General features: G+C 32.9%; 3 protein-coding genes across 22 annotated transcripts in view; 2 read left to right on the top strand and 1 right to left on the bottom strand.

Moving 5' to 3' along the window:
• The first annotated feature begins 61 nt into the window (after positions 1-61).
• On the top strand, positions 62-4,746 carry LOC128873811 (nucleolar protein 6). Its single transcript, XM_054117674.1, has 12 exons — positions 62-218; positions 338-772; positions 843-1,311; positions 1,380-1,661; positions 1,741-2,014; positions 2,099-2,393; positions 2,461-2,685; positions 2,753-3,187; positions 3,295-3,458; positions 3,537-3,790; positions 3,855-4,264; positions 4,328-4,746. The coding sequence occupies exons 1-12, from the start codon at positions 201-203 to the stop codon at positions 4,571-4,573; spliced, it is 3,507 nt and encodes a 1,168-aa protein (XP_053973649.1). The 5' UTR covers positions 62-200; the 3' UTR covers positions 4,574-4,746.
• A 292-nt stretch (positions 4,747-5,038) lies between these two features.
• Positions 5,039-9,575, bottom strand: LOC128873812 (centrosomal protein of 120 kDa). 3 transcript variants are annotated; one of them, XM_054117677.1, is made up of 12 exons: positions 9,306-9,575; positions 9,030-9,229; positions 8,630-8,777; positions 8,306-8,561; positions 7,546-8,226; positions 7,125-7,432; positions 6,794-7,037; positions 6,599-6,719; positions 6,419-6,522; positions 6,059-6,340; positions 5,668-5,996; positions 5,039-5,576 (listed from the first exon to the last, which is right to left on the bottom strand). In XM_054117677.1, the coding sequence occupies exons 2-12, from the start codon at positions 9,079-9,081 to the stop codon at positions 5,246-5,248; spliced, it is 2,856 nt and encodes a 951-aa protein (XP_053973652.1). In that variant the 5' UTR covers positions 9,082-9,229; positions 9,306-9,575; the 3' UTR covers positions 5,039-5,245. The 3 variants fall into 3 exon arrangements, with proteins under 3 accessions (XP_053973652.1, XP_053973650.1, XP_053973653.1); XM_054117675.1 differs by having other exon boundaries at positions 9,030-9,575; XM_054117678.1 differs by lacking the exon at positions 7,546-8,226 and having other exon boundaries at positions 5,041-5,576; positions 9,030-9,567.
• A 653-nt stretch (positions 9,576-10,228) lies between these two features.
• The window catches only part of LOC128873814 (casein kinase I), a 101,265-nt gene continuing 99,013 nt past the window's right edge, over positions 10,229-12,480 (top strand). For 13 of the 18 annotated variants that reach the window (XM_054117694.1, XM_054117692.1, XM_054117697.1 and 10 more), the window contains exon 1: positions 10,230-11,734. In XM_054117694.1, the coding sequence (XP_053973669.1) occupies positions 11,503-11,734 (232 nt within the window). In that variant the 5' untranslated portion in view covers positions 10,230-11,502. Of the gene's footprint in view, positions 11,735-12,480 lie in introns of all 18 variants that reach the window. The other 5 variants (XM_054117681.1, XM_054117685.1, XM_054117684.1 and 2 more) reach the window with 1 other exon arrangement.

The raw sequence follows: 12,480 nt of genomic DNA, 5'->3' as shown, positions 1-12,480 counted from the left end.
CATGAAACTGACAAGAGTATGCGCAATAGCTTTAGCTTTATAATAGCGGTAATGTTAAATTGTGTGATACACGTGGGATCAAGATCGAATAGCCGACCAGGCGAGTGCAGGCGAGCATACTATTCCGTATTATAAATTAGTTTTTTTCGAGGTATATTAAAAAATTAAATTGAGAGTGACTACAAAATTCAGTGATAACAATGAAGGTACCTTATAAGGTATGTATGTTTAACTAATAAATTGGAGTTTGATTATAACCTTAAACATGTGTGTATATACAATGAAGTTAAGGTTACATTGTAATTTTGATTAGTTGCATAAATATTATTTACCGTAGGCAAATATGAGGGATATGGTGGATCCTTCTGACGAGTCAGATCTTGATTGTGATCATTATTCTAATGATGAAATTGATGAAAGTGAAGATCAAGAAAATGAAGATGATGAAGAGATCCAAGAATCTGATACAAGAGATGATTCTCATTTAGTATCTGTTAAAAAGAAAAGAAAAGTTATCAACGAATCTACAAATACTATTATGCCAAAAAAGAGAAAAAAATTAGAACATGATTTATATAAACCACCCACAGTCGAAGAATTAAATCAACTTAGGGAGACAGAAAATTTGTTTCATTCAAATTTGTTTAGACTACAAATAGAAGAAATGCTAAATGAAATTAAAATTAAAGATAGATACAAGAATCTGTTTGATGCTTGGTTTCAGAAATTTGTTGATACTGTAAAATCAATAAAAGATTCAGAGCAATACAGAGTTAGTAATTTTATTGAAATAATACATGGAGTATTGGAATATTTTCCTACATTTGTAACTGTAATTTTAGTTTGCAGATAAGAAATTAGAAAAACAATTGGGAATGCACATTCCAATGCCTAAAATAAGGCAAAATAAAGAAGACACATTTAAATTTCTTAAGCCATCAAATATTACTGTCATAGGGTCTTATGCATTCAATGGTATAGTTGGTCCAAATATTACTGTAGACATAATGATTGAAATGCCTGCCAAAATATTTCACAAGCAAGACTGTCTAAATTATAGATACATGAAAAAGAAAGCAATGTATTTGGCATATGTAGCATCGCATATCACTGATGATATTGCAGATGATAAAAAGTATGTTGGAAATAATTTAAGGCCAATGTTAAAAATTATACCAAATGGAAAATTAGGTAAAAAGCTCAATGTACTGGTGCACATATCAGCTCAAGAAGAAAGCTTTGCCCTAAGAAGGCTTTTACCAGAGAAAAATAATGTCAAACCTGGATGGTTCTTCACAGACACAACAAATGGTACATTTTAGACATATTGTGTCTTTATTGTCAGAATGACTCTATTTTCATAAATATTATATTTGCAGAAGATGCATCCCCTACACCACATTACAATTCTATAATCCTTCATGATTTGACAATGTCAAGAATGAATTTAGAGAATATGAAAATGTTAAAAGAATACCCAAACTTGAGAGATGGTATTATATTACTAAAGATATGGTTAGCTCAGAGAGAATTAACCAAACGTTTTGTAGACTTTAATGGACATGTCATAACAATGTTTGTTTTATACTTATTATCCATTAAAAAGTTGAATACATTTATGAGTAGTTATCAGGTAGTTAGGAATGTATGGACTAATTTAGGTAAAGTATTTTCTAAACAGATGCTGAGAAGTGGATATTTTGTCTGTATCAATAATTAACATCTTTTAATATTTATTAGTGCAAGTTAGTTGGTGTGAAACTGGAATAACAATGAATCAAAATGAAGACACTGAAAAAACGATTTTGAATTATAAGAAGTATTATGATTGTGTATTTTTAGACCCTACAGGCTATCATAACATTGCAGCATACATTTCTAAGTCTACTTTCTGTTGGGTACAACAAGAAGCAAAATATTGTTTGAATCACTTAGATAGTGTGCATGCTGATAGCTTTCAATCACTTTTCATGAGAAAGGTGCCATTTTACAGGGCATTCGATCATCTTATATGGTAATTATTTTTATAAAGTATATAGGAATAAAATTAATAATTTTAAATTGATTTATGACACTGTACAGTTAATTAATTACATAGCTTTAAGGATACTCAGCAGTTGAAAAATATTGTGAATGCTACATCAACTAGTATTGATAGATTAGACTATGGTCTTAATTACCGAGATCAAATAATAAAAATTCTTCATAATTTATTAACGAAAGGACTAACAAATAGAGTACAACAAATTTGTGTTTTACCGAAGGAAGTTATAGAGTGGGAATGCACACAAAATATTGATGATGATATTGGAGAGATTGTTATTGGACTGGAATTAAATCCAGAGTTTTGTTTTACTATTGTTGATAAAGGTCCTGAGGCAAATCTGCCAGAGGTCAGTAAAATGTATAACAATAATAAACGGTGCCAGTGTATTTTAATGCCATGAATTCACATTGTAGGCAGTTACATTTAGAGAGTTTTGGGGTGACAAATCAGAGTTACGTCGATTTCAAGACGGATCTGTACGCGAAACTGTAGTTTGGTCAAAAGGCAAAACAATATCAGGAAAAAGAATGATATGTAAAAATATCGTAACTTTTTTATTGCTAAAAAAAATTGGCCTCTCTAAAGATCAGTTTACATATATTGCTGATGAAATGGAAGAAGTTTTAAAATTATCAAAGGTAATCACATTAGCACTCGATTATCTTTCGATTTGTATAAATAAATAAACCTTGTTTATACATTTAGATCAAAATAACGCATTTCACTTATGGCACGGGCGAAGAAGCTTCTTTAAAAGTGATAAATGCATTTAATAGTTTTGAAAAGGAGTTAATGTCTCTCACGGACATTCCTTTATCGATACACGGAGTTCAAGGATCCAACGCAGTATTCCGATACGCAGATGTTTTTCCACCACTTGCGACGGTTTATAGATCAGATAAGAAACTTATTAAAAACAGCAAAAATTGTTTAATATTGTCGAAAAATATTACTCAAGCTCCTAGATATGTTTGTCCACTTGAAGTGAGTTTGCAGTTATCAACAAGTGGAAAGTGGCCTGATGAGTTAGAAGCGTTTAGAAACACAAAAGCCGCTTTTCACATACAAATTGCAGAATGTCTCAGACAGCAATGTATGTTAAAAGCAAATGCAAATTTTTCATATATCGATGTGTACAAGGTTATTATATTTCATTATTTATTACATCACAATAACAATTGTTATACATTAATGAAAAGTGGTGTTAGATGTAGAAGATATATTCAAACCTAGTAATTTATTATTAGGAAGGATTCGTGTTTCGATTAAGGATAGCACATCAAAAGGAAATTGGTTGTTTAAAGCAACAAGTAACCGAGGACGGAGTTACACAATACAAAGATAACGACGAATCAATTGAATTAGAAAATAAATTGTTTGAATTACCGAAATTGACTAGCGCTTTGCATGGGTAGGTATAATTTATTTTAAAAAAAGTTTAATTATTTCTTCGTAATTAGAAATTAATGTGACACTGCTCATTTGGTAGATTGCATGTTCAACAACCATCCTTTGGGGCTGCTTGTTGTTTAACAAAACGTTGGCTATCTGCCCAATTATTGGACAATTCTCATATACCAGATGTAGTGGTTGAGTTACTCATAGCTTCAATGTACTTAACACCAGCACCATATAGACCTCCTCAAATGCCACAGGTAGCATTCTTGAGAATATTAGAAATGTTTGCAAGGGGTCACTGGAATACGGATCCTATTATCGTTAATTTCAACAATGAAATGTCTAGTAAGTATTCAGTTCAAATTAAAAACTATCGCAATTGTTGTTAACATGTTGTGTGTAATAATAGGAGAAGAAATCGTAGCTGTGGAAACCCTTTTCGGATCATCTCGTAATTCTCTACCGCCGTTATTTATATCTACTCCTTACGACCATGAAAGATCATTATGGACTAAAAAAGCACCGACTACCCTAATTTTAAATCGTATTACCGCGTTAGCAAAACAATCTTTAAAACTGTTCGAAGAACAACTTCTTACAAAGGTTATATCGGATGTCAAGGCTTTGTTTCGACCGCCGCTCACGGAATATGATTGTTTGATACATTTAAAGCCACATATGGTTCCTAGAAAACTACAAGCAATTGATGTTAATGAAAAATATCAGGTCATTGATTGGCATCCTTATAAAAAACACTCGCACGAAAAGATACCAGTTGTAGGTTTTGATCCCGTACAGTGTTTTTTGAAGGAGTTAAGGGTAAGTTAAAGTATTAACTGTTTTATATGATATTCGATTAATTTTCAATGTCAACATTTTTAGGATGGTTATGATGAATTTGCGCTATTTTTTCACGATACCTATGGTGGTATGATAATAGGAGTGTTATTGAAACCTACTGCCTTAGAAGTCAAAGAGTTTAAGGTATCAAATATCAATTGTCGTAAATACAACAGCGACGGTCAGTTGGTTTTAAATGTTTCCGCGATGATTCAAGACTTTTATATACTTGGAGATGGTATAGTAGAAGCGATTGATGTACGATCAAAAAGATTTTCTTTAAGCTGATAATTTCCTTAAAAAAACAATATCCTCTAAAACTCTGAAACTATATTTAATATTAGTGTAAATAAATTGTAATGTAAATACAAAATAGACTAGTTTCTTATATCATGTAGAGAACCTATGTTAACTATGTACTTCCATCTATGTACTATAAAATAAACATGTTTTTTATATTATTTGTTTTCTAATTTACTTAATGTGAGAATATAGGTACGTCTTTCAAAAATATTTTATATTAAATAATATAGTTTAATGGTGTTGTTATTAAATAATAAGTGATTCACTCGATCTTGAGATCTTTTGGAATTGCCTTCTGGAAGGTGGAATTATGGTAATACTAATATCACTTACATTGCCCCTAAATGGTTATTAAATTATCCAGCCCCCCCCCCCCTGAATATACTTCCTTATTTCACAAGGAAATTAATATAGTAGAATATAACAATATATTTATGAATAAATGAACTACAATTAAAACTGATCCAATGCATTTATTTCAATACACACATACACATCCAAACGGAATTATAAAATATTCTATATTAATATTGTTACTATTTTATTAATAATTTTCTAAAAATAATTTATGAAAATAAAGTGTACACTAGTGTATTTATTAATATTAATGTATATACTGTATAGTACACAATTCACATACTGGAATAAATTTGTTAATTACTTCATCATTAAAGATCTTATTTCTGTATTCAATTTCATAATAACTGTATCATCGATCGTATAACTGCCAGTTTTTAAGAGAGAATCACGTTCTTCAAGTAGCGCTTGTAATCTTTCATCGTTTTCTCCCGAAATCTTTAATTTATTTTTACTATTGCTTTGTGAAATTGTTGGACCTATATTAGTCGGCGTAAAAACTTGGCAGTATGCATCTTTTTCAATAAATGATGGTTTTGGTTTGATCACGTCGATTTCCTTTTGAATTTGATTTAACAAAATTTTGTCATCTGTTAAAGCAGTGGAGTCTGCACATAGTATCTCTTCTAGACTAAAAGAAGAATAAAAATGACGCACTTTTCTACTTAAATGTAATGTTATATATTAATTTTTAATGTATAAAATTTAGAGATGACACATACTCTAAGTTTTGCAATTCTTCTTTACTATTTTTTATTTGAACTTGTATTGCTTGTTGATGCTCCATTTTCATACGATGTATTTCGCGAACTGCTTTTGCCCATTGTTCTTTGAAAAATGATTTACTTTCAAGTACATTTTGTAATTTTGCTTCAAGTGTTTTTAATTCCTGTAACAAGTTCGCCGTTTGATCTTGCGTTAAAGATCCCTTTTGATAAGATCCTAATTCGTCTGATTGTTTTTTTACTAATAATTGCAATTTTTCATTTTCAGTACTTAATTGTTCAACTTGCGTTTCTAAGGCAGTCTTTCTTTTTTCAAGGGCATTGATCTATAAAATATTAAAAATGTGTAATTCTGTATGCATTACAGGCAATCAGCAGTCTTACTGACCTTCGAGATAAGTTCTTCTTGCATTGCATGAAACGATTCTTTGAGCTCTCGTAATTTCGTTTCATATCGCCATTGCAAATCTTCATTTGCTTTAATTAATCTAGTTTCTTTTTCAAGACTTTTTAATCTTCGTGTTCGTAAGTCGTCTGTAGCATTATTTAAACTGTTTGCCAACATTTTACATTGTTCAACGCTACATGCAAGTTTTGCTTCTAAATTCTCTCGGTGTTTTTGCCATTCCTGACTTAGTAAATTTAAATGTCGATCTTCTTTTCTTTTCAACTAAGTCGTCAAAGAAGAATTATATGTAATATATTCTAAGTATTTCTGTATTCATTTTGCATTGTTATAAAATTTTACCTCAACTTTAAATATTTCTTTTTGCCGTTCTTTCCATGTTTCCAATTCATCTACTATTTTGTATGCTAAACTATCATCTAAGATTGGTGGTCCCAAATTTTCACCTAATTCAAAATTTATATGCTCAGATAGAGTAAATACCTTGTTTTAATGTATGTTAAAGTATGTAAGGAAACTTACTAGGTGTTTTTTTTTTAATTCTATAATATGGACCATTGTCCTCTAAGTTTAACATAATATCTAAATTACCAATATTATTTTGATCCATGTCATACAATGGTACATTGCACTGACATTCAGACTGAGAAGGGTTTATTAAATTTTAGTGAATGTGTACTTATTATTGGAAAATATTATTTTTTTATAACGCATTACCTTATTTTGATGAAACAATGGTTTTATATCAATTATACTTTGTGAAATACATGTTTTGGTACTTCCTTCTGTTTTATATATACTAATTTTAGGTGGGTAAGATGACAACAAATGTTTAATTTCATCTGTTGGTGATACAAAATGTAATTTGCATCCCATATCTTGTAATTTCATTTTCTCTCCTAATAAAAGTGGCGTTTTTGGATAAAATGTTGATATGATTTCAGTTTTGGGGTGATGGAACCTGAATTCACAATGGAACATATATTTAGTTTAAAAATTTTCAATAATGTGAAAATAATTAAACGCCAACTTGCAAATTAATAAATACCGAATTTCAATATCTGGTACAGTAAGTTTTGGAGATATTGATTTAATTGTTATCAATAGAATCTTCAAGCAGTAGCAACGATATGCTTCTACACTTTTAGAACATTCGATGTCACTACAATGACATGGTAGTCTGTCAATTGACTGTGAGCATACAGTTTTAATTGGTTGAGTTTTTGTAATATTACAACTTAAGGAATGATTATTTAGAATATTACATTCATTTGAAAAATTGAACATTTTAATTCCAGTGGTGCATTTTCCAAAATCACCAGCAGGATTTCTGTGGCAGTCTATTTCACTATAATTCTGAAAATTATATTTAAAAAAAAAGTAAAAATGTTTATTCCTAAGTTTTTTTTACTGTTAATATCTATTCTGCTCACAAATTTGAAATTACAAGTTGGGATGGAACGACTTACTATTTGTTTCAAATCAGTTTTTTGTTCTTTAGTAGAATTAGGAGCATCTATATCTTTGATTATTGGATTTGAAATATCCATTGCTACATCTGTTTTATTTCCTACATACTGCAATTTTAGTTGTAAATCGAGATATGAACTTTTACATTCTATTTCACCATTTTTATCGGGATCTTCTTTGTATAAATAACATCGCTGATTTAAAATACTGTTATTATTTGCAACAGTTTTTAAAAATTCGTCGATATCGTCGGTAGGAACTAGTGGTTGTAAATTAACTTTTGACTGACCTAGTATATTATCTTTATATTTCAAATATATGTATAAAAATGGCTTTAGTTGTAAATATAACTTCAACATTTTTAATGAACTTCTGATCCTTATTACAATTTTTTCATTGAGTATCCAAAGTTCTCCATATTCTTTTTTAGTTTGATTAAAATATATATCATTTTCTAATATTTTACACCATAAATATAAATTATTTTTCATGTCTGTATAATATTTCGTTGGTAATAATAAATCTATATTTGTTGCAGATATGGCTATGACATTCATCAAGAATAACTCGTGACAACTATCTAAGGGACCTAGTTGTATAAGACGTTCGTCACGAAGCAAAATTGGAGTTAACTCGTTGGGTTCAATATCTGTTTGCTTAGATTCTTCTGAATTCTTTAACTATAATGTAATGTTTGCAAGCATTTGTGTTACCTTCAAATATCAAATGAAATTTGAAGTATAGAAAATGAATTATTACCTCTGACCGAGAATTTAATATTGTAGATTCTTGGTCATGAATACTTAAACCGAGTAGTAACTCAGGCTTATGTATTTTGAGATCGCTTCTCAATCCTAACAGTTTATGCCAATGGAACTTTACATCCTCATCACCATTTTTATAAAAAACTTGTGCAGATCGTAGACTAAGCAAAAAGTATCCCAATTTCTCTTTACTATCATTGCTTTTAATAGCAAAACATTCTAATTTTAATGGGACTTGTCCAGATCTCATTCTATAAAATTAATGATTTTTTAAATAACTACGTTTATAATAAATTTTTTATTTGTTTATAATACATACTTTCTAAGTCTGTGTTTATCTATTTCCCAAACCAAGGCATGATCGTATTGGGGATTTGGGCTTGGGTCTATCCTTTCAGTTTCTAGCGAATGACCATTTAAAGTAGCTACCACCATAGTTGGTAGTAGAATTTGTTCAAATCCTTTACCTACAATCATCAATACGAGGGTTTTGTACAGTGGCATACTTGTTATAAATTATTTAACAGTTAATTTGTTGTTTTAATTTAAAAGGACCAAACAAGGCAAATATTTATTTAAAAAATGTATAATTTTATTTATTACATTATTCATCATAAAATAGAATAAAACATATTTATGAATACAAATTGACGCGTAAAGTTAATTGTCAGACAAAATTGATAATAAAAGGTTAATAAATAACGAAATATAAAATTTACCTTCTTTTATGTTTAGAACAATACGAACATCAGAACTCACTAATTCTTCCATGATACGCAATATAATACACAAAAATTATAAAAATAAACTCTGCAAATAGCTAACGAATATAAAAGAAATTGGTAAAATTCAAATTGGTTTCCATGGTAACAGAGGCATTTAATGTCACAACATTTTAGTTTCAAAATGTCACAGGTCACTGAAATTTAAACGAACGGTATTGTTTCGGTCAAAAAATCCCTCGAAATGTAACAATTTAACAAAAATTAACGAACGTCACAAATCTCGCGATTACGATCATTGTTTTATTCTACTTCTTTCATTCCGTTTGAAAATTCGAAGAAACGCCATATTGTCATCGGATAGATGCAGATAGATAATTAGCTGAACAATAATAGCTTGGTAACAACATTTCTATATTTACTAAGTTATTGTTAATTTATCGTAACGGTACAAAACATAACAAAACAAAACATAACGTGCATAACACGGAAAAAAGTATAATAAATATAAAAGTAGAAGGAAAAGGGAAAAGGGTAAAAGGATTGTTTTTATCAATGAAAAGTCGCCTCAACATATATACATTTGGAAACATGAATTTTTGCCATCTAAAAGAAAAGTTACTAGGGCCGACTACTCTCTCCTTCTCAATTTTTCTCGCAAGATTGCTTGATAACGCGACATAATTTTCAAAGTATTGCTTATCCAGTTCTAAAACAATTGAAGAAGAAAGAATATCAAGTCCAGAGATGGGCAAAACCCTAGACTTCGAATAAATCTGAAGTTTGCCGATATGTTTGTCTCGTTTCCTCTTTTGAACATTTTCCATAGAAGGAAACGAGACAAACACATCGGCAAACTTTAGATTTATTCGAAGTCTAGGGTTTTGTCCATCATTGATATCAACTCATGGTATTTCTAATGATAAAATAATATCTACGTTATCTTTTCTATAAAATACATGCTCCAAAATTATAGATACTACTGTACTCGATGGGATGTTGCGTATTTCATACATAAATAAGTATCGATAAAAGATTAAATACGAACAGAGAGGGTAACTAGCGTTGGTGATTTTCCCCTAGGTAAAAAGAACACTATTCGCCGTTACATAGTTCATGGTCGTCCAGACGAGATGGCGCTAGCATCGCGGTACGTTGCGAACGCGGCCTTACTTTGGATTGGGTTGGCAGCATTGTCGGCCTCGTAACAAATCTCACCCATGTCGAGTCGAGCGCGAGAGACAGGAGCGTAAGCTTGTCCGCGATCGTTTGTCCGCGTTCGACGGCTCTTTCGAATAGCGTGCGTGTGCGATCGGTCGATGGCACGGTCGGGAAAATAGTCGTATCTCTCCCAGCGAGGTTCGAAAAGTGAGACACGGAAAGAGTGGCGGCCGAGGTGTAACAGAAAGACCGCGAGGAAGACTTGCTCGGTGTTAATCCGGGCTCGTGTGTGGGCACACAATAGCCGAACGGGCATACTGGTGGTGACACGACTGCGGACTTTTCCTTAGACGAGGACCAAGAACATACGAGACTCGCCAAGTGCACGGTGACCGTGTGTGCGTGTCACCGGGAAAACAGTTTCAGAGCCGCTACGGCGGCGCTCCCCGAATCGTAACCACAGGAATCAAGTTCGTGGCGGTGGTGAGGCAGGCCTGTCGCGGTCTGTCTATCGGGCCACGAGAGATTGAAACGGTACGATCGCACGCGGCGGGGCCGTTTGTAATGGAGGTGGTTTACGAGTGTGTTACCGTGCAAGTGAACAGGTCACGGCGATGCACGCCGTATTGACTGAGACGCGACATTTATCTGTGACTGTTTCTCCCGGCCGGCCGGGTGAGAAGAAAGCCAAGTTGAAATTGATATGGAATCGTCCAGGATCTTCGACGCGACGAACACTCGCTTCCGTCTGTGATAACCACTAGCCGCATAGAAACAGGTAGAAACCAGAAGAAGAATATAAAGAAAAAAGAAGGGAAAAAGAGATATCCGTGCAAGCGTTTGCGCGCGTGTTACTCCTCCTTTCCTTACCTTTCTTCGCTTCGGTATCGAGTGTAAACAATTTCTCACGAAATCTGCTTGGAGGTTAGGATAGCATGGGGATTGATCCCCTGAAGGCATCGACCGACGGACCGTGACACCTGCGACTCGCCGCGTACACGGTGTGTGTCCCTCGGGTCTGTGGGTGTGTGTGTGCGTGCGTGCGCGTGTATCCCCAGGAAGCCGCTCGAGTGATATTTCCATCGGCGGTTGTCCCGAGGGAAGTACACGAAAAAAAAAAATATGTCAAGAATGGGGATCGATCCCCGATACGACAACGTACGACGTCGCGAACACTGATAATCGACCAGGGGGGGTTTGTTGTTCGACCTGTCCCAGGAGGGAGAGTATTTCGAGCGTGTTCACAGCAGTTGAACGGACTGTCGCGGGATATATACTCTGCCACGACGGTGGACACTAACGTAGCAAAATGCAGAAAAGGGACGGCAGAGATACGCGCGAGAAGGAGCTCGCGCGTAACTCTGAACGCGAACAGGAAGCCGCCAAGAGGACCTCCCGTGGAAGCGGTAACGCCGCCAGATCCAATGTGCATTCCTCGAGGCACAGTGGCACGTCCTCGGCCACCCTGGTACAGATGGTGGGTCCCAACTTCCGCGTCGGCAAGAAAATCGGCTGTGGCAACTTCGGCGAACTCCGACTCGGTAAGTCTATTTACCATTTTACCATCGTTCTAGTTTTTTCATTCCCGTGGACGTTCCATCGAGAGAATTTACAGAGGGTGCAGAAAGTATTCGTACAACGATCAATTTCCAAAAAAACCTATGCAAAATTGTGATTTATTAACTTATTTTTGATATACAATGACATTCTACGTATTCTCGGAAATCTATACAATAGATAGAATACAAACAAAAAAAAATAGCTATTTATGTAAGTTGCGAAATTACCAAGAAAAAAAAAACAGAAATGTTGAAGCAATAAGTATTCGCACGACTGTTTAATTTTTTAAACTTGATTAAAAAGAAAGAAATTTATAGTAATTTACAAGTATATAATACTTTCTCCGTGGGATTTCCTTTTGATTTTATAATAATTGTAACCTTTCTAAACATTAAATGAAGCAAATTATTAGTTAGAAGTTAATAAGAAGTGAGATCTTCTTCAATTCCTCTATTAGAGCCATTTTTAAAAGTACCTTACTGGAAATTTGATGTTTTCTAATTCGTACGAAGCAATAAACTAGTGTGTTTACGTTACAAACTCTACAAATACTTATTGCTTCTATATTTTTACCCACTTTTCGCATTTTTTTTTTCTTTGTTAATTTCACAAATTATATCAGCTAGTAAATGTTGTTTGGACTGTATCTATCTTAGAGATTTCTGAGAATATGTAAAATATCATTGATTATAAAAAAAGAAATTAAGAAAACTACAATTTCACACAA

This window comes from Hylaeus volcanicus, chromosome 3 (assembly GCF_026283585.1).
Source record: "Hylaeus volcanicus isolate JK05 chromosome 3, UHH_iyHylVolc1.0_haploid, whole genome shotgun sequence".
In the NCBI taxonomy this organism is placed as follows: domain Eukaryota; kingdom Metazoa; phylum Arthropoda; class Insecta; order Hymenoptera; family Colletidae; genus Hylaeus; species Hylaeus volcanicus.
The sequence above is the reverse complement of the archived record's forward strand: the minus strand, read 5'-3'. Positions and strand labels throughout refer to the sequence as shown.